Below are 20,295 nucleotides of genomic sequence, written 5' to 3'. Positions count from 1 at the left end.
TAGTTTCAAAGATAAACTTTTGAGGCTGTTCTGAGGATTAAAATACAATTTAAAAAAACCCCACAATATCAAAACCATGCTTAATGAAATTTAAGCATGGTAATGGTAATGATCTTGAATTACCATTCTATTACATATACAGAAGCTATGCCTAAAATTTTCAGTTGATAAAGTCAGGCATAGGCAGAGTTTCAATATTCATAATTCCTATAATATGAAAAGTCATTAAGTGTTTGAAACTCCAAATTCTCCTACAAAAACAATGTTGTCAGTGATTGTTAATTTCTCTAGGTCAGTGCACAAACGTCTGCTGAACCCACAACACAGATGAATTGTAGCAGCGGTCCCCAACCTTTCTGGCACCAGGGACCGGTTTCATGGAAGACAATCTTTCCATGGATGGGGGAGGGGGGGCGGTGCTGGTGTTTCAGGTGGTTAATGCGAGCGAGGGCGAGCGGCAGATGAAGCTTCGCTTGCCCGGCCCTTGCTCACCTCCTGCCGTGCAGCCCGGTGGCTAACAGGCCGAGGACCGGTACCGGTCCGCGGCCCAGGGGTTGGGGACCCTGGAATTATAGTACTAAAACTCCTGACTACATCATTTATAAGTATTCTTATTGAAAATATCTTCTAACTTAGAATACAAAAAATACTCATCTACCTCCATCTTTCTGTTCCTCTCAACTCCATCCACCAGCTGAGCAATAAGAATAAACTGTTTCCCACATATCCCCCCTCATCCCAGATGTGCTCCAGGTTCTCTTGTCCAGCCGGGGCAGAAGCTGGGGTGTGGGAGGAAGCAAGATAGCAGTGGGTCTGAAGGAAGACGTTGGGAATAAGCTGAAAACTGCCTCCAAAGGTGCATTTTGCGTCCCGTCCTCAGTAAGGGCCCAGACTTCTGTCAATAAATATCTAAGGTCTAACAACCATTTTCAGAAGAAACTGGGAGTTATTAAAGGTACGTACAAGTGCTGAGCAGAGGAAAGAGAGACCACATTGCCTTTAGAAAAGGGGGATTTTTATTCCATACCTAGAAAAGGGGAAGGGATATTTCTGGAACTGGTAGGTATGCTGGGCCTTGCTTATTCTCATTTTCAGGCAAAACTTCAGAGTCCTACTTTTCCATCTTCTTATAAATCCCATTACTCTTTATTTACAAAAACCTCATTGCTTTTTAGACAGCATATCTAAATTCAATAGCCAAATTGGTTTCTAGAACTTATTAGAAACATACATAACAGATTGTAAAAACACAACTTAGCCTTTACACCCAATTCTAACATTTTACAACCCTTCTAATATTCAAAACTTTTCAGAAATGCAAGCATCTTAATAGAATTAGAAAATAACCATATCTCATTTTTTGCTATTTAGACATTTAAGATTTTATATTAAAGTAATAATCTTACCTGAAGCATAAAAGTCGGGATCAAAGTATGCCATAAGCAGAAAATTGAACACAACCAGCAGAAAGCCAGAAAAGGTTATCAGATTTGGAGCCAGCCAAGTAGGAAATACCTATTTGTTTCAAAATAATTACAGAATAATGAAAGTAGAGAAATCTCTCTGTCCACTACATACCACAACATGCAAATGTGTCAAAACAAAAACTATGAATTTGAAAGACCATATATACAGGAATTATAAATATATATATCAAATTATAAACCGTAATCAGTTAATAGAAATAAGTCTATTTTCTATATTTTAAATAATTCTATAATCAACAAACTTTTATAATCATAACATTATATTTATTTTAGAAAAATTTAAGAAGCATTTTATAAATATGATAGATCTAGAGTATAAGCTTATACGTCAATGATGAGATAAATCAAAAGGTATGTGACTAAAGGAAAGGAGGATGGGAGAGGCAGTTTCTCTAAATGTCTTACTGAACTGACAGTTGGTCTGTAATACTCCATAAAGTAGTTTAAAATATTTAAAACTTACTAAAACCTAAGTACATGCTTATTAATCATCTTACCTTCACTACAGTGTTCCAAAACGGATGCATGACATACAGAGAGAGCGGATTGGTATCCACGGCACTGTACTGTTAAGAAATGAAAAACAATATTCAGAGTTAATCCTTGCATACCAGCAAGTATTTAGAACAATATTTCTCAAATGAAAATAATGGTACAGGGACTTCCCTGGTGGTGCAGTGGTTGAGAATCCGCCTGCCAATGCAGGCGACACGGGTTCGATCCCTGGTCCAGGAAGATCCCACATGCCGCAAAGCAACTAAGCCCGTGCACCACAACTACTGAGCCTGCGTTCTAGAACCCGTGCATGCCAACTACTGAAGCCTGCGCACCTAGAGCCTGTGCTCCACAACAAGAGAAGCCACCGCAGTGAGAAGCCCACACACCGTGACAAAGAGCAGCCCCCGCTCACTGCAACTAGAGAGAGCCCACGTGCAGCAACGAAGACCCAACACAGCCAAAAATATATAAATTTTTTTAAAAAGAAAATAATAGTTAAAAAAAACCTAGAGAATATATCTAGTTATACAATGTCCTTTTCTAAATAACAGAACTGGAGAAGCAGTATGAATGGGGCAAAGATGGCCAAGCACATCTTTGTATAATATTTATAATATTACAATGTTGCAGCAGAAAATTTTATATTGCTTTCAAGTGCTCACTTATTTGCAGGATAATGAGCACACTGTGTGCATTCACACACTGACTTTCTCAACCTCCTTCATCCCTCTCAACTAACGGGAATCTAGCTGTTTTACCCTTGACACCATTACTAATGCACTTATTAATGGTACAACCTTGGGTAAGTTACTTAACCTCTCTCTCTTAGTTGCTTCACCTGTAAAATGAGGATCACAGCCTTTACCTCAAAGGATTGCCATAAGGATTAGATAAATTGATAACATACAGGAAGTGCTTAGAGCAGTACCTAGCCCACAGTTAGTGCTATATAAGCATTAGGTACCATTACTGTGTTCTGAGCACCAAAGGAATGACAGATCCCTTTACAGCTGGAAAATGGATTGCTTAAATAAGCAAAAGAAGAAAACAACAGGTTAGGGTGTTCAAATGTATTCCCCAACTGTTGAGCTATTTAGTAAAACTTCAAAGAAAATTTTAACAAAATATCTGTATGTAATTATGTAATACTTTAAGAGTCATGTTGATGACTTATTCATCAGAGACACAAACACACACACACACAAACACATACACACTGGAGTGCCTGGCATGTAGGAAGCACCCACTAGGTGTGGGGAAGAAGGGATACAAAATAGGTAAGGGACAACTTAATTCTCACCCTCAGGGAGTGGGAATACTACCTAATTCAACAAGCTCTCATTTAAAAGATGTCATACTAGTCAAATGCCTGAAAAAAGTTTCAACTGTGCTTTGTATTTGTTTAGTATGAATATATTGCGTTGGCCAAAAAGTTCGTTTGGGTTTTTCCGTTAAGGCCAACCCAAAAAATAAGTAGTAAGCATCTGAGCAACTGATTTTTAAAAAAATCATAATTAAACATCAATATTTCTTCCTGAATGTTTTATGGATATGCAGGAAATATTTCTCATCAGTGTTTCAAGATTTAAAAGTGTGATGGAGCAAAAAAGTAAATAAATAGAAACAATTTAAAATACTACTAGCAAAGAGAGTTAGCTAGTAAGTCAAATGTTTACTCAACAGAATCCATGGCTGAGTGCCTCCATTTCTCCAACTCATTCTGATGAAATGCGATATCCTGGACAAAAGATCTGAGACAGACAGTGGAAAGAAAATGGTGAAGGAGAACACTGGCCAGAGAAGCTCTGCAGCTGCACCCAGACTCGCAGCTGGAGCCTCCTTAAGTATTACTGTTCTCGCTAAAATCAACTTCTACGTGCATGGTTCTCTACAGCCTGCAAAGCTTTGCCACATAACAGATACCATGACACCTGAACCTCTGTAGAATGAAGGAGTCCCCAGCTGATAGGACTGCCTGAATTTAAGTTTTCAGACCTGAGGCCATGCAACCAATATGAACCCTGAAAAGCTGCCAGTGACAAGGCGGGAGGGCCACGGCCTCCTCCATTTCACCAAAGTCCGAACCCAGACCCACATGACGTAGCCAGCAGGTCAGATAAACTGGAAAACCACAAATTTCAAGTCCACCATCTACTGCAAAGTACAAAAGTTATAAGAAGTCCAAATCAGAAGAAAACAATTTGACATCACACGAATAGTTAATATGATGTACAAAGTACAAGGCTCTTAATTCAAATGTTTGCTGAATGACTCTCATCCACCAGCTTTCCATAATTTGAATTTACGTCTAAAAGAAGGTCATTTACTCATGGTATTTTGATTTGAAAAGCTCCTCTTTTTAAATTCTGAAGTTTTTTCTCTCTTTTAAATCTCTTTATTTCCGCTATTATAACATTTCAACTTTTTTTTTCTTTTTTTTTTGGCTGTGTTGGGTCTTCGTTGCTGCATGCGGGCTTTCTGTAGTTGCGGCAAGCTGGGGCTACTCTTCGTTGTGGTGCACAGGCTTCTCATTGCGGTGGCTTCTCTTGTTGCAAAGCACAGGCTCTAGGCGCGTGGGCTTCAGTAGTTGTGGCTTGCAGGCTCTAAAGCACAGGCTTAGTAGTTGTGGTGCATGGGCTTAGTTGCTCCACGGCATGTGGGATCTTCCTGGACCAGGGGTCGAACCCGTGTCCCCTGCATTGGCAGGCGGATTCTTAACCCCTGTGCCACCAGGGAAGTCCCCAAATTCTGAAGTTTTAACTCTAAATTTCTATTTCAGGAGACGAGTAGAAGTATGAAAAGATTATAGAACTCAATACAAATAGGTCAGTCTGCCTAACTGCATTTTTTACCTTTAATAATAATAGCAGATAAGCTCAAGTATAACAAGGAAATCTAATATGAGATTACAAAAGGTAGCAAACAGTAAACCTAAAGAGCACTCTGTGCTCTAGCCTTACACACCTGAGTATTTTTCAAGGTCACATATCACTTGGTATAAACAAAGAAACTTGAAACTGTCTTGTGAATCAATAGGAGGAAAGAAGAATGAGTCACACCTTCCACATGCCTGAAAAAATAAGTAAAATTTTAAAGGAGCTAAACCAAATTTAGTTAATGCCTGTTAAATATATTATTTTCTATTGGAATGATGTTTTGGTATACACCAGAATATCTGAACAAGGTAATAATCCCCTGTTTAAGGCCTGCAGGACTTGCTTGATCTACAATCTGTTGGGCCAGACTAATCCAGTGCCCTGGAGAAAGGCTTGAGAACCACAACCTGAGTTTGAGAATCATTCCAAGGCAGAATCTCAGAACCACAAGAGTTCAGGAGATATCTAGTTCTCACGTGCCTGCCCCTCACCTATGTGAATAGGTAAAACAGTCATCTGGCCTCTTTATTTTTTTAATTTATTTTATTTATTTATTTTTGGCTGCGTTGGGTCTTCGTTGCTATGCGCGGGGCTTTCTCTAGTTGCGGCGAGTGGGGGCTACTCTTTGTTGTGGTGCGCGGGGTTCTCATTGTGGTGGCTTCTCTTGTTGCGGAGCACAGACTCTAGGCGCGTGGGCTCAGTAGTTGTGGCACACGGGCTTCAGTAGTTGTGGCTCGTGGGCCCTAGAGCGCAGGCCAGCAGTTGTGGCGCATGGGCTTAGTTGCTCTGCGGCATGTGGGATCTTCCCGGACCACGGCTCGAACCCATGTCGCCTGCATTGGCAGGCAGATTCTTAACTGCTGCGCCACCAGGGAAGTCCCTGACCTCTTTATTTATTTTTTAATTTTTGGCTGCACTGCGCAGCATGCGGATCTTAGTTCCCCAACCAGGGATCAAACCAGTGTGCCCTGCAGTGGAAGCGTGGAATCCCAACCACTGGACCGCCAGGGAAGTCCCTGGCCTCTTTTTAAATGCCTCTGGTTACCAAAAAACTCATTACTTCTAGAAATAGCCCAATCCAATGTTAAAACAACTTTTCTATATGCTAACAAAATCCTCCCCTCACCCCATATTTCCTATCATGTTTTCAATTCCCCTAACAAAGCCAAGCAGACAAGGGTCCAATTTTTTTCCAAACAATAATGCTTCAAACATCTGAAGATGGCTCTGCCTGTCACACCTAAACCTTCTCTTCACCTGGTTAAAAAATCTCATGTTCCTTTTGCTGTTACTCTCTTGCCAAAGTTTCACTCTCTTCATCATCTAGGTCTAATTCTCTAGACCAGAGGTTGGAAAGCTTTTTCTGGAAAATGCCAGAGAGCAAATATTTTAGGCTTTGCAGGCCAAATGGTCTCTGTAACAATACCCAAAACTGCCACTGAAGCAGAAAGAAGTCCCAGAAAATAAGAAAACAAAGAGGCATGCTGTGTTCCAATAAAACTTTATTCACAAAACAGGTGTCCGGGGGCTTCAGTTTGACAACCAGTGCTCCAGACAATACATTTTGTGGTTAAACCAAAACAAAAGTGTGACCCAGGGCAAAAGGAATATTTCAAGCGGTGCATGAGCACAAAGGAGAACATGACCATAAGGTCTTCTTCCTCAACAACTTATTTCTCTAACAGATGCTCAACACAGTATTAATTTCCTGAGGCAACAAAGTCATACTGCAGACTTACACACACCTTCACAGCCACCTTACCCCCTCAGGCCTTTCTTATACAGACTGCAAAGCCACCTTTCTCTGCGTTAATATGACGCTGACTGTTGGAAACTAAGTGTAAGACCCTATATTTACCATTTTAACATTTCATCTTGCTAGAGTCCACTCATCTTTCTATCTCCTCCGATCTCCTCAGGGTCAGACTCAGTTATCCAAGGTACCAGCTCTGCCCCCCAAACTCTCAGCATGTAAAGCTGTCATGCCAGCAATGCCTTCACACAAGTCTCTGTAAAAATGCTGATCAAGGTAGAACTTCTAAACATTCCCCTCAAGATTGCTATTAATACATTTAGTCATTTTTATTTGGGTACAGAATTCCATACTGTCATCTACGGGAATTAGTCTATGTCACCCACGAGAAAAGATTTTCATAAAGTCTTAGTGAAATCCAGAATTATCTTAGATAATATTCTGTCAAATATTAGAAAGTTTCAACTTTCTACAACTTGTAACTACAACTTGTAACTTCAGTACAAGTCAGGAAATAAAGCAGAGTTCATTCTTCATTCAGTAAAGTCAACAAATAATTGTGACTGAGTGCCTATGATTGTGCCAGGCACTGTGCTAGGCCACCAGAAAGAGAATGGTGAACAAGACCAAAGTTTCCTAGGTTCACCAAGTCCAGTCTAGGGTGAGACGGATGCTAAGCAAGAAAACAAGTCGTAATCACAAGATGTGACCAATACTGTGAAGACAATAAACAAGGTGTTTGTATCAGAGGACCAGGGGGCTGGGAATGTGCCTAGTCAGGGTGCTCAGAGAAAGCTTTTCAGGGGAGGGGACACTTAAGCTGAGTCCTAGAAGATGAGAAGACAGGTAAAGCATGTATGAGACAGAACAGTGAGTCAAACAAGGTAGACCCTAAAGAGAACACGCTGTTGGAGATTCCATTTATATGAAGTTCAAAATCAGACAAAATTAATTTATGGCAAAAAGAGGTCATAATAGCAGTCTGGTGAGAGGGACTAAATGGGGGCCCTCCGAGATGCTAAAAATAATTCTTTATCATGGTGGTGGTTACATACATATACAAAATTCATCAAATTGTGTACTTAAGATCTGTGCGTTTGTATATAATTTATACCTTAAAAAGGAGAAAGAAAATAAAGAATATATGTGTGGCAGTGTGTGTGTGTGTGTGTGTGTGGTGTGTGTGTGGTTTATAGGTGTTGGGAGGGGGGCGTGCATGCCAAGATGCCTTCTAAGCAGAGAACAAAATGTGGAAGGACCACAGAGTGGAGGGAGGCCAATGGAGCCACAGCGTAGTGAGTGAGCGAGGAAGAGTGGTATGAAATGACACTGGAGACGTGGGCAGACACCACCCAAAGGTCCACAGTGAGTTTTATTTTATCATAAGCCCAGTGCATATCCTGATTTATATTATTAAAGGATCCCACTGTTTACAGTGTAGAAAATGGACTGGAGGGGGGCAAAGGTGCAAAATAGTTGTGAGACTGTTACAGTATACCAGGCAAGAGACGATTACGGGTTAGGCCAGGAGCAGTACAATGACTCTAAATTACTTCCAAAATATGCTATAAAGTGCCCATTTTTGAGAAGGGCATTAGAAATGTGCCTCCTCTTAATTTAAGAAGGAAATTGGCTCTAACAAAAGGAAAACTATGGAAGCACTTTGTTGGACCTAAAAGTATTTCCCTTATACATGTACTTTAAATCCTTTCTATACACTGATAAGAAAACTGACTGAACTGACACACCCTTGCACTAAGTACAGAGTTTTGGACAACTTATTAATTAGACTGAGGCTAGTATCCCATCTAATACTAATACAGATGGTAAGATCTAACATCTATAAACAGATGCAGGTTTCCCTTGCTTTGTCTTCTAATCAATATAAGGAGGATAAGTCTCCAACTATCAAATGATTTTTAATTCAAAGCCTGTCTTTACCCATTTGAAATATAAACTTTACACTTATGAAACATATTTTAGTTAACCACGGAAATCCATAAAGTATGGATTGAGTACAAGCTAATAATAGTTTATAAACAGCACTTATAGTTAATCACTTCAGATGTAAGCAGACTCAAAATGATGTTTCTGACTTTTTAAAATGATTCCCCAAATTCTTGAGTTCCAAATCATCCATGTTTTTAGGAATAAAAGGCAGGATAGTCACAAAGAACCAATTTTAGTTCACAACTGGGTTCACTGTATGAAGTTACTTATTGCTCATACCAACTTTGCAGACATAATGAAAGAAACACATTATCAACCTTTCTTAAGAACTCAGGAGAGAGAAAAGAAATGTCAACTCTCTTCTCTCCCCCTGCACAGTGAAGCTCAGTGTCTGGTGTGGTATTGGTATGGTATGGAGGTCAGTCCCTTGCTGACAGGTCTCATGACTCAATCATGTTTAGGCGTAAGTCTTTACAGGGGCAGGATCCATTGTGGCCAACATGTGCTCTACCACTCCTGGAGCAGAGTTCTTTAGCAATGGCATTCCAAGTCTCTGGGCCAGTCACTTAAGCAAAAAACATAAAACAAAAGATCCCAATTACTAAAAATTGTTATTTACGCAACAAATATCAAGGCAGTCAAAAGAGCTACCTTCCCATACAAACGTGGGACTCACTGAGCACTGGTATTTAAAGAAGCAGTTAAGAGAACGGAGAAAGCTTCCCGACCTGATCCTTTCTGCATCTGGTGCATAGTAGGAGTTCAGTAAACATATCTGAGTGTTTGCACATATGAATGAATAAATGCATGAACTACTCTGCATGTTTACTTAAATGGCAGTATAGAGTGACTCCCTCAGTGATGAGAGGAACTCTTTTCCCCCGGGAACTAGTCTACAGCAACTTTTCACTTCACAAGGGGAAGTTGCTCTTACTCTCCCCCTATTAATAACACCATGTCTACATGTGTATGTTTTATAGTTTCCAAAGTACAATTACATTTGTTCTCTTATTTGATATTGTAAAATAGATAAGGTAGATTATTCCTCCCTATTTTACAGATGAAGAAACTATAAAATTCAGGGATTAACAGCTAATACGCAGGAAGGTCTAAACTGTAAATCCTTTATGAATCATCTTGGAACATTTCTGCGAAATGGATCACTTTGCTTTAATCCAGACCACCCGCTCCTGGCTCAAGTACAATCATGAGCTACCCAGATCCACTGAAACTGTTATTAACACAGTATCCTCCAATTCTTCTGTCTTCCAGTTTGTGGCGGACACATCCTAAGGTAATCCCCAGTGAGTCAAGCTCTTTTATAATCAATCCCCTCCTATTGATGGTTCAGTCGTTCCCCTGAGGGTGGAACCTGTAACTTGCTTCTAGCGAACAGAATATAGTGAAGGTGATCGATGTCACTGCCTCGACTGAGAGAACATTATAGGGCAAAGATGATGAGATGTCCCTTCCATGATATAGCTCATTACCGAAGACTCCATCTTAACAGTTTGGAGAAGAGTCTCCCATTGACCTTGAAGAAGCAAACAGCAATGTTATGAACTGCCTATGGTGAAGGCCATGTGGCCAGAAAAGTGGGCAACTACTAGGAGCCGAGAGCCTCAGCCCTACAACTGGAAAGAACTGAATTCTGCCAACAACCACATGAGCCTGGATGAGGACCCCAAACTCCAGATGGAAGCACAGCCCAGCTGACACCTTCACTGCAGGCTGGCGAGACCTCAAGCTGAGGAGCCAGGTAACTGGTGCCCTGACTCACAGAAACTGTGAGACAATAAATGTGTGCTGTTTTATGCACCAAGTCTGTGGTAATTTGTTATCCAGCGATAGAAAACTAATATCCAATACTGAAAGCACTGCAGCATCCTCTTTTCTAGTAAGAGATACCTTGAGGCTCCTATCCACAAAATCAAGACTGCCTGATAGCTGAGGGTTAACACGTGAACATTACGGTAATACAGCTTCTTACTCCTTTACATTCGTGTCTTGGTTTTATTAACTGCTCTTCAATATAATGGAATATTTCTCTGATGAGGTGCTTCTCAAAATGTAGTTGCCAAACTGAGTGCAAATTCTTGGGCCCTACCCTAAATACACAGAATCAGACAGCCTGGGGGTAGGGCCCAGCAATCTGTCTTGTAACAAACGCCCCAGTTGATTCTGAGGCACCCCCCAGTCTGAGGGCCACTGCTCTGGTGAAAACAAATGTGAATGACACTCCTGCAAACTCCTCAGCTGAAGGAAAAGCCACACCATCAGCTTAGTGGTCAACACCTAAACCTCCTGAGGGCAACTTCAAATACTGCACTGCGCGCAAGAGACAAGGTATAATAAAATTCAGCAGGTACTCACTAAATGCAAGGCACTGTGCGAGTAATAATCTACCAAGAAAGAAAAACACCAAATCGAACTGAAAATGAAAAAAAGGAGGGGGGCATTATATTAACCCTAAGACAGAAACTGAAAGTTTCTTCAAGTACTTTTTAATCCATACAGGACTTTAAGAACTACACCCACAGAGGACATGACTCAGTGGACAATGAGATCCCATTTCCGTGAATACTGTCATTTATATCTGCTAACGAATCGGAGGAGAGAAGGTGGTGAGAGACGACTGGAGAAGACCTAGAGCAGTAAGACAAGAACAAGCATGTCCTGATGACAAATGTTTGCTTGCTAGACTTAAACAACACATAATAAACTAACAAGAGATGAGAAGATAAGACAAAAGGAGGGGTCATTTAGTGAAGGGACTTGAAATCCTTGCTGAGGAATCTCGACATCAAACACATGATAAATATGTGGGAGGTACTGCAGATTCATAAATAGGAAAGTGGTATTTGAAAAAATTTACTTACTCTTCCTTTGCTGAAACATCCTTTCTCTTGGTATAACCTCCTCGGGTGTGAGTATGTGTGTATATGTTATATGACAGTTAAATGTTCACAAGCAGAGAAGCACAAATGTCAAGTTTTATTTTTTATTTACTTAACACTAACACAGCACTAAGTGCCAGGCACTTTACAAATATTAACTCATTCAATTTTGACAATTTTGATCCTATGAGGCAGGTACTACCCCATTTCACAGATGAGGAAACCTGGTTAGAGAGACTAAGTTATGCTCAAGATTGCAAAGCTAGGATGTGGGTTCTATTTAACTCAGTATCAGTCCCAAAGCTAATTAGTTAATCAAAAGCCATTTACCGCAATTAGAGCTAATAGTGAATGAAATGTTCTTAATAGTCAACTAAATATAAGACTAGCAAATACAAGCCCACTTGTCCCTACGAATAATTTAAAACTGGGGGAAGAGAAAACAAAGTCAGTTCTTCCTTTTTCACTGTACATTTTCCCCATCTGTAAACATTAGACACAAACCCAATTAAGCACGTCACTGAAGGTCTTTATTCTAATGTTTATATCTTTTGCACAAAACACCCAGTAACTACAAAGCAGAGTTTACACGCCGTTCTTAGAACTGAGAGGCAACATAGCATGAAGAACGTGGACTCCGGACACAGAATGCCTGGGTTCAAATCTCAGCTGTGGGACCTTGAGCAAGTTACTTAAACACTGTGTCTCAGTAAAATGGGGTAAATAATAGTACCTCTACCTCACAAAGCACTTGTGAATATTAAATGAGACAATATATGTAAAGCACTTAAAGAACGCCTGGCATATAGTAAGTGCTATATAAATGTTTGCCATCATTATCATTATCACTATTGGGTATTTACAATGACGTTGCTCTTGCCATTGCAACCTCCCCTCATTGAGCTCATTAGGCTCGACCTCGTCCCTCACACACCTTCCACTTCCTTGTGCCTCTAATTTAGCATGATCCGCCCAGGCTCTGTGCCTTGGTTCCCATCAGACTCTGACTGAAACATCTTTCCCCTCTCTCCCTTATGCGCCAGGCAAATTCTTATTCAGCAGAGAAGTTCTTGACATTTAAGCATTACAGCAGTTACAAAAGCAAGCCATCAGCAGTGAACTGATATTTCAGAAAGTAGTTTAAGAACCAATTCGTTTCTTCCAAATAGCACCTAGAAATGGAGTAACCTTCTACCTAACAATCTCTCTCACTCTGCAGAAGTTTCCCATCCATTTTTCTCTCACTCCTTCTGAAAGATTCCTGTCTCTGCCAACTGAAAAAATAATTCTTTCTATGAGACATTTGTAAATCTATATCTAAGACGACTAAAATACGTTTCAAGCCTTACTAATGTACTTACAAGTGAGAGAGGCCAGTTTCCCACATCTACTCAAGGAGACCAAGGCACAACTAAAGATAAGTTATGCTTGAGTTAACTGTAACATATCTAGCTAATGCCATAATTAACACATTATATCCTAGTCGGCCTGCAGTCATAACAAGTGAAAATCAAAAGATCAGGAATTTCTCATGTTTCCCCTGTGACTCTGGAGGAAAAGTGTTCTAGTCTTTGAAATCATTACAGAAACAGTCCTCTAATGGGGGACATTTCATCCACAAATGATATTTCTCTAGAACATGAAATTTTCTTTGTTTTAATTCCAAGTCCAACCACACCTTCCAAGAGAAGTCTGCCCCATGGTCCTGTCCAAGAGAAGGGCCCTGTGCAAAAGATTACTGTTATTCTGCCAGATTCAGCATCATTCATCATTTAAATTATAACTTTGCTTCTGTTCTGTAAGGACCAATCTCGTATGAGTTAGGTTACTGATGAGATATTAATAAAGTACCTCCTCACTGAAACATCAAGAGGATTAACTCTTAGACTCAACGAATGCTGGGGGCCGTTATTACCAAAGAGTTAACGCTTCACAAAACCCCTACCTCAGTGACTCCACCCCATCATCCTACCAGAACCTGAGTCATCCCAGACTCCTCTGCATCTTTTACCTTCACCCCTTCCAGCTAGTCAGTTACTGCGTTCTGTCCATTTAAAATCTTAAATCAAGCATCACAATCAAATGTACATAGGGGGAAAAAAAATGTACATAGGGATCAGGCAGGTAAACTGAACAAAGCAGACCTGCGTGGAGCACAGGGACTGGTAGGGAAATGGCACACTAGAGAGCAAATACCCTTTTTTTTTTTAAATATCTTTATTGGAGTTTAATTGCTTTACAATGGTGTGTTAGTTTCTGCTTTATAACAAAGTGAATCAGCTATACGTATACATATATCCCCATATGTCCTCCCTCTTCCGTCTCCCTTCCACCCTCCTTATCCCACTCCTCTAGGTGGTCACAGACCACCGAGCTGATCTCCCTGTGCTATGTGGCTGCTTCCCACTAGCTATCTATTTTACGTTTGGTAGTGTATATATGTCCATGCCTCTCTCTCACTTTGTCACAGCTTACCCTTCCCCCTCCCCATATCCTCAAGTCCATTCTCTAGTAGGTCTGTGTCTTTATTCCCATCTTACCCCTAGGTTCTTCATGATCTTTTTTTTTTTTCCTTAGATTCCATATATATGTGTTAGCATACGGTATTTGTCTTTCTCTTTCTGACTTACTTCACTCTGTATGACAGATTCTAGGTCCATCCACCTCACTACAAATAATTTCGTTTCTTTTTATGGCTGAGTAATATTCCATTGTATATATGTGCCACATCTTCTTTATTCATTCATCCTATGATGGACACTTAGGTTGCTTCCATGTCCTGGCTATTGTAAATAGAGCTGCAAGGAACATTTTGGTACATGACTCTTTTTGAATTATGGTTTTCTCAGGGTATATGCCCAGTAGTGGGATTGCTGGGTCATATGGTAGTTCTATCTGTAGTTTTTTAAGGAACCTCCACACTGTTCTCCATAGTGGCTGTATCACAAATACCCTTTTTGAAGAGGGCAAGCACTATTCAGCTTCAGGAGATTCTTGTCAGGGCCTATGTTATCCACTATTTTAGTTTTTCAAGAGAATCCAGAAATCTGGGCTTTTATGGGGAAGATACTAATTTTTGAAACAAAGTAGGTGTGAGCCAAATTAAATACATCTGCTGGCCAAATTCAGTGGGCAGGTTAACCAGTTCTGACCTCCTTTAGATTCCCATCTCCCTTTCTATCCCCACTGCTTTGATTCAAGCCTTCCTCATTTCTGACACAGTTTTATCTGGGAGGATCCTAAAAGGTCTCCAGATCACCCCTACCTCCCCTGCTCTCCATTCATTTTCTAGTTGCCAGGGTGAGCTTCCTAAAATTAAAACCTGATCCTGTTTAAAATTTGTAAGTGGCTCCCCAAACCTATAGCATTACCATGTACCTAAGAACCACCTGAGGTATGTGTCTAACATGAATATCACAGCAACCTACCCGATCTGAACCTCCCAAAATGGACCTAGAAATTGGCTAAACACTTTCCCCAGGTGATTCTAAAGCCAACAGTCCTTGGACCACAGAAACAATGATCTACAGGGTAAAATCCAGAAATCCTTTACATCAAATCATCCCCCTCTGAGGGGGCCCCGCCTCCCTCTCCAGTCTCTTCTCTGGACACTCCACCACTAAGTCCCAACACCTAACATCTTACGGTTCCCAGAAAATACTCTCAGGCCTCAACCCCTGTGCACTCACCCCACTGCTCTCCAGTGCTGGGATGCCTTTTCTCCCCTCTTCACCTGGTAAGAACTGGGGCCTACTCAGCTTCATCCTCTAGACTGAGCTCTGCCTTCCCCTCCATCCCCTCTCTGAAGCCTTTCTCAGCTTTAACCCTTACTCCCGGGAGCTGCTTCCTTCTCTCCCACAGCACCCAACACTTACCTAACTGTATTTATTAATTATTTATACCTGTTTATTTCCTTGCCCATATGCCACCAAACTGAGTTCCTTGAAGTCAGGAATTCTAGCTTAGCTTAATTTTGCAGCCCCAGTGCCATGTCTGACCCAGAGCAGGCCCTGAATAAATGCTTACTGAATAAACAAAATCAAACTGCATGAACCAGTAAGGGTGCAGGCCAGATTCCAGTTCTTTAGCATTACCATCAAGATGTATGCAGCCTCTCCTTCCCACCTAAATTCACAATTATCACAATTCCTGTAATCAGGCTATTGTTGACAGTCAAGTTAATTAACTACCATAATAGCAGAAGCCAATTCATCGTAAAATTATATTCTTGAAACCAAACAAGATATTGCACAGAACACTTCCTCTCTGAAGCAAAATGATATGATACAATTTGAAACTAGCTGCTACACTATCAATTAAAACTAAGCCTTCCTTAGGTCAGATTAGGTATACCACAATAGAAGTTTCACCCTCAGATAAGTGGGGAAATCCTTCAACTAAAGATAGGGTACGAAGAGAGAAGGAATGATAAGCCTCATGAGAGTGAAATCCCTCAACATAACTGTCTGAAGGTACATTAATAAGCAACAGAGAACAATGGTGGTTAAACTTTCTACATCTTCACATTCAAAATACAAAAGTATCCTTCCGATTTCCAGGAGATGCACAGCTCCATTTTACCATACTTCCAAAAAGGTTTTTATTCTTTTACACTTGCATTCCTTCAACAAATATTTGTCAAATGCCTACTCTGTTCATGTGCCAGACCTTGGTCACATGGAACAAGAGAGCTGTAGGATGTGCCCTCCCAGAGCTCATATCCTAACAGAGAGGGCAGACACTCAACTAATTATTCAACTGTTTGATAAGGCTGGGGTAACACAATGAAGAACACAAGTGTTTAGAGAGCATATAACACAGAATCCATCCCATGCTTTCTTCTATACTCAAAATCAATTGTCTTAACAGTTTCTTACTACAGAAACCTAATTACTACTCCATGTGTGCGCTCCTTTCAGGAGTTATTCTGAATAACCGCCAGGTTTCCAACTGTAGCTCCTCAGATGTACCTCTAGGGAAGATAAAGAAATTAAACTGGTTCAAAAGTAATTTTTCCACCAGCTGCTTTTATAGTACCAATTTTTCTCTACAACTCTTTGTTTTAATACACAGGGTCACATCAGGGAATAAAAATCTCTTTTGAGTGTTTTGGGTCTTTACCCATTTATGGGATGATCTTCCTCAAAAGCTGTTTTAATGCGATCAGCATTTACAAAGCACTCACTGTCGAAGCCCACATAATGGGAATGGGTGATCTTCAGGAAGCAAAGGTCTCTAGGTGCAATTCATGTTCCAGTTAAACTGACCACACAGACTTTTTTCCTTTGGACCTCTGGATTCATATTTTTTTAATATGAACGCAGTACTGAGTAAAGAACCTTCTACTAGAAGAAGTTTAGGTTATAAATTTGTGCCACACACCCCCACCCCCAGTTTTTTAAAGGAAGCCTCATTATAACTAAAATAACATCAATAAACTACGTTTTAGTGAACATTGGATGCTGGCTAAATTGACCTTTGTTTTCCAAGATGATAGGAAATCTGCTCTCAGACACAGGAAGTGAGTCAGATAACAGAAGAGGGAAAAATAGGAATGGAAAAATCACACTAAAATTTTCTGTAAATTTGGACACCTATCTAGTCGGAAATACAAATCTAGGAAAGACAGCTTATAAAAAAAAAAAAGAAGAACATTCCCTATTACAGACAATGCTGCAAATGAAACAGCTAGCCTATTGGCACCTACTAGAAAGCCAGATCCTAGTAAGGAAGAAAAAGATTTATATAAAAAGTCAATATTTACAGTGCAGAAGAGGTAACAGAAAGGTGGTGGAGCTTAAGGGAAAACAAGAGGTATCTAGGTTAACAACCTTCTTTAGTGAAAGCCCTGCACTGGGTTAAATTTCGACTTAAAATTTTCAGACAAGTCAGCACCTCAGTTCAAACTGGTATGGTACCACATTGCTTGAAGGCAGAGGAACGCACTATGTGACCTTGTAAGGTCTCTTAACAGTTATCCCAATTCCAGTTTGACAAGATCCACTATGACTCTTCTCAGTCATTCATTCATTCCACAAATGTTTACTGGATGCCTATGCACAGAAGCACTGTGCTCAGGTCATGGCAATCCATAAGACAAGTGTAACCACTTGGGTACTGCATTCTAATGGGGGACACCTAAAGAACTAATTCCATACAGGAGCAGAGGGTACTGTGAGCGCACACTTAAGGGGAATGAGATACTCAGGGAATGCTTCTCTGAGGAATATTTAAGATGCGAAGATGAACGTAAATGGGCAGCTACATTCCTGGCAGACGTAACAACATTACTTGAAGATCTGAAAAAAAAGGGGACAAGGGAGATGGCTGCTAATGTTGGGAGGGGTAGACAGTGAGTGGCATGACATGAAGCTGATGACACAGACAGACAAGGGCCAGGTCATTCAGAGCCATGCAGATCATGTTCTGGATTTTTGGACTTCATTCCAAGAGCGAAGGGAAGACAATGGAGGATTTTAAGCAAAGGAGTGATGTGACCAGATGTACATTTTTTTAAAAGATCACTACGAAGCATAGAGAAAGAACTGGAAGGGCAAAAGTGGATGTGCGCAAGCAACCATATCAAGTAGTATTGGATTATAACCCAAAGTGTAAAATAAATATCCATGAATTCATACTGATATAAATAAATCATTGAATAAATATACATTGGGAAGAAAAGATAAATCTTCCACGCAGAAATCCAAATAAATTATGTCAACACTCTGCCCTCAAGGAGGTGCAGCATAACTCTCCACTCCTTAAGTGAGGGCTGCGCATACTGACTTCCTTTCAAAGAGAAACCTGACAAAAACTACCTCAGCAAGGTGATCAAAGTCAACATCAACAGTGATAAGTCATGCCGATGACATGATGACATGTACTCTTCTCACAATGAGAAAGGCACTTCAACCCTGTGGTCTTCCCCCCCAAACCCCATGACCCTTGTCTAATCATGAGAAAAACATCAGACAAATCCCAATTGAGGGACATTCTACACAATACCTGACCAGAACTCCTCAAAACTGTCAAGGTTATCAAAAACAAGAAAAGTCTGAGAAATTGTCATAGCCAAGAGGAGCCTTGAGACGTGATGAGTAAATGTGATGTGGTACTCTGGATGAGATCCCAGAACAGAAAAAGAACATCAGGTGAAAACTAAGGAGATCTGAATAAAGTATGCGCCTACGTTAATAATAATGTGTAAATATCGGTTCATTAATTGTGACAAATGTACCATAAGATGTTAATAACAGGGAAAACCGGGTGTGGAGTATATGGGAACTCTGTATGTACGATCTTCACAATTTTTCTGTAAATCTATTCTAAAATATTCTAGAACCATTCTAAAATTAAAAGATTAAAGTATATCTGGGGAGAGTGGTAATGGAACCATCTTCCTACTTTAGGCTAAAAATGACAGAACATACAGGACCTGGTGATTCACCGGCTGGTGGGTGGGGTAGAGGACTCAGTAGTGAAAGCGACTCAGGTAGCAAGGACGAAAGGTTACTGTCCAGATGTGGGGCTTGGGCAACTGACTGGACGGATAGTAGAGTCATTCACTGATAAGGGAGTCGTGGAGGAGAACGGTACGTGAAGGAAAGTGAACAACCAGCATTTACTGGAGGCCCATTATGTACTAGGCGCTTCTCCAATTCTCATAATCATTCCGCATCGTAGAGACTATTATTTGGCTCAAAGCCAAATAAAGAAATTAGATTCTGGTATCAGGTTCGGTATCAGGTTTATATGTACTCCAAAGCCCGCGCTCTTTCCACTACACAGTTCCAGTTCCTGCCTGTGCACACGTACTTCACTGGCCGCCCAGGCGCCTCTTTGCTGGGAGTGGAAGCGAGCGCATCAGCAGTTTGGCCCCAGCAGTCACTCTCCCTCCCCGGGCCTCATCTGCCAAATGATTCTCTCCATCTCCGAAGTTGAACGCAAGAGAGCCGAGTAGAAACTTCTTCATTAAAATGAAGACAATTAAGACACCACCGAAGGGAACTGCATCACCTCTCAGGGGACTAAAAATAATAATAATAACGAAGTAAAGAAGCGAAGGGAATTCTCTCGCTCCACTCTCGTCGACCGGTCTCCTAAGGAAAAGGCAATCCCCCGGGAGGGTACCGAGTCGGAGCGGCGGGCCTAGGATGCTCCCACGCTCCCCGACCCCAAAGCCCCAGCACTCGGCAGGACCCACGGAGAAACTCCCTTCAGCCTGCCCGGAGCCACGCGGCACAAGGTGACACGGACCGCGCCGGCCCCTTAGGCGCCTAGGAGAGGCCGGGACCAGCAGGGAGAGTGGAGTCCGCGGGCCCCGCGCTACCTTGTATTTATCAAAGCCGGCCAGCTGCTCCGGGCTCACGTATTCGTAACCAGCCATGACGACGCGAACACTAGCGCCCACTCGGCAGCGACGCTCCACGACGAGATGGGGAAACACGAGCACCACACCAGCTGGGCAAGACTGGGAAGACCTGGGCTGGCAAGGGAGCTGGAAGAGCCGTGCTCCGCCCACCGCGCACGCGTAACCACCCCAGCCACTTCCGCCGCCTCCCAGAGCGCAAGCGCAGCCCCCACTTATCCCCGCCCACCGAGGGGGTGTAGCTAGCAGGCTCACGCGGTTCCCCCTTCGCGCAGTCGCAGTCCAATCAGCGTAGATCGGGAGCCACTAAGTTCCGCCTTCTAGGCTTCCTCGTCGCTTTATTAGCTAGCGTCAAAATTGGTGAGTTGAGGTAAGGCAAGAGGGGAGGTGAAAGGTTAGTTTCCCAGGAGGCCTTGCTGTTCGTCTTTGGGGTGTGCTGGCGGTGATGTGGCATCTGTACCTGGGT

At 41.5% G+C, this 20,295-nt stretch overlaps 1 protein-coding gene across 1 annotated transcript in view; it reads right to left on the bottom strand.

The window, feature by feature from the left end:
- SELENOI (selenoprotein I) overlaps positions 1–19,946 on the bottom strand; it is a 44,076-nt gene extending 24,130 nt beyond the window's left edge. The window contains exons 1-3 of the mRNA XM_082852182.1: positions 19,791–19,946; positions 1,985–2,053; positions 1,407–1,515 (exon numbers count right to left, since the gene is read on the bottom strand). Coding sequence (XP_082708308.1) covers positions 1,407–1,515; positions 1,985–2,053; positions 19,791–19,847 — 235 coding nt within the window. The 5' untranslated portion in view covers positions 19,848–19,946. The remainder of the gene's footprint in view (positions 1–1,406; positions 1,516–1,984; positions 2,054–19,790) is intronic.
- Positions 19,947–20,295: the final 349 nt, after the last annotated feature.

The sequence above is a fragment of the Leucopleurus acutus genome (assembly GCF_964270905.1).
Source record: "Leucopleurus acutus genome assembly, chromosome: 12".
In the NCBI taxonomy this organism is placed as follows: domain Eukaryota; kingdom Metazoa; phylum Chordata; class Mammalia; order Artiodactyla; family Delphinidae; genus Leucopleurus; species Leucopleurus acutus.
The sequence above is the reverse complement of the archived record's forward strand: the minus strand, read 5'-3'. Positions and strand labels throughout refer to the sequence as shown.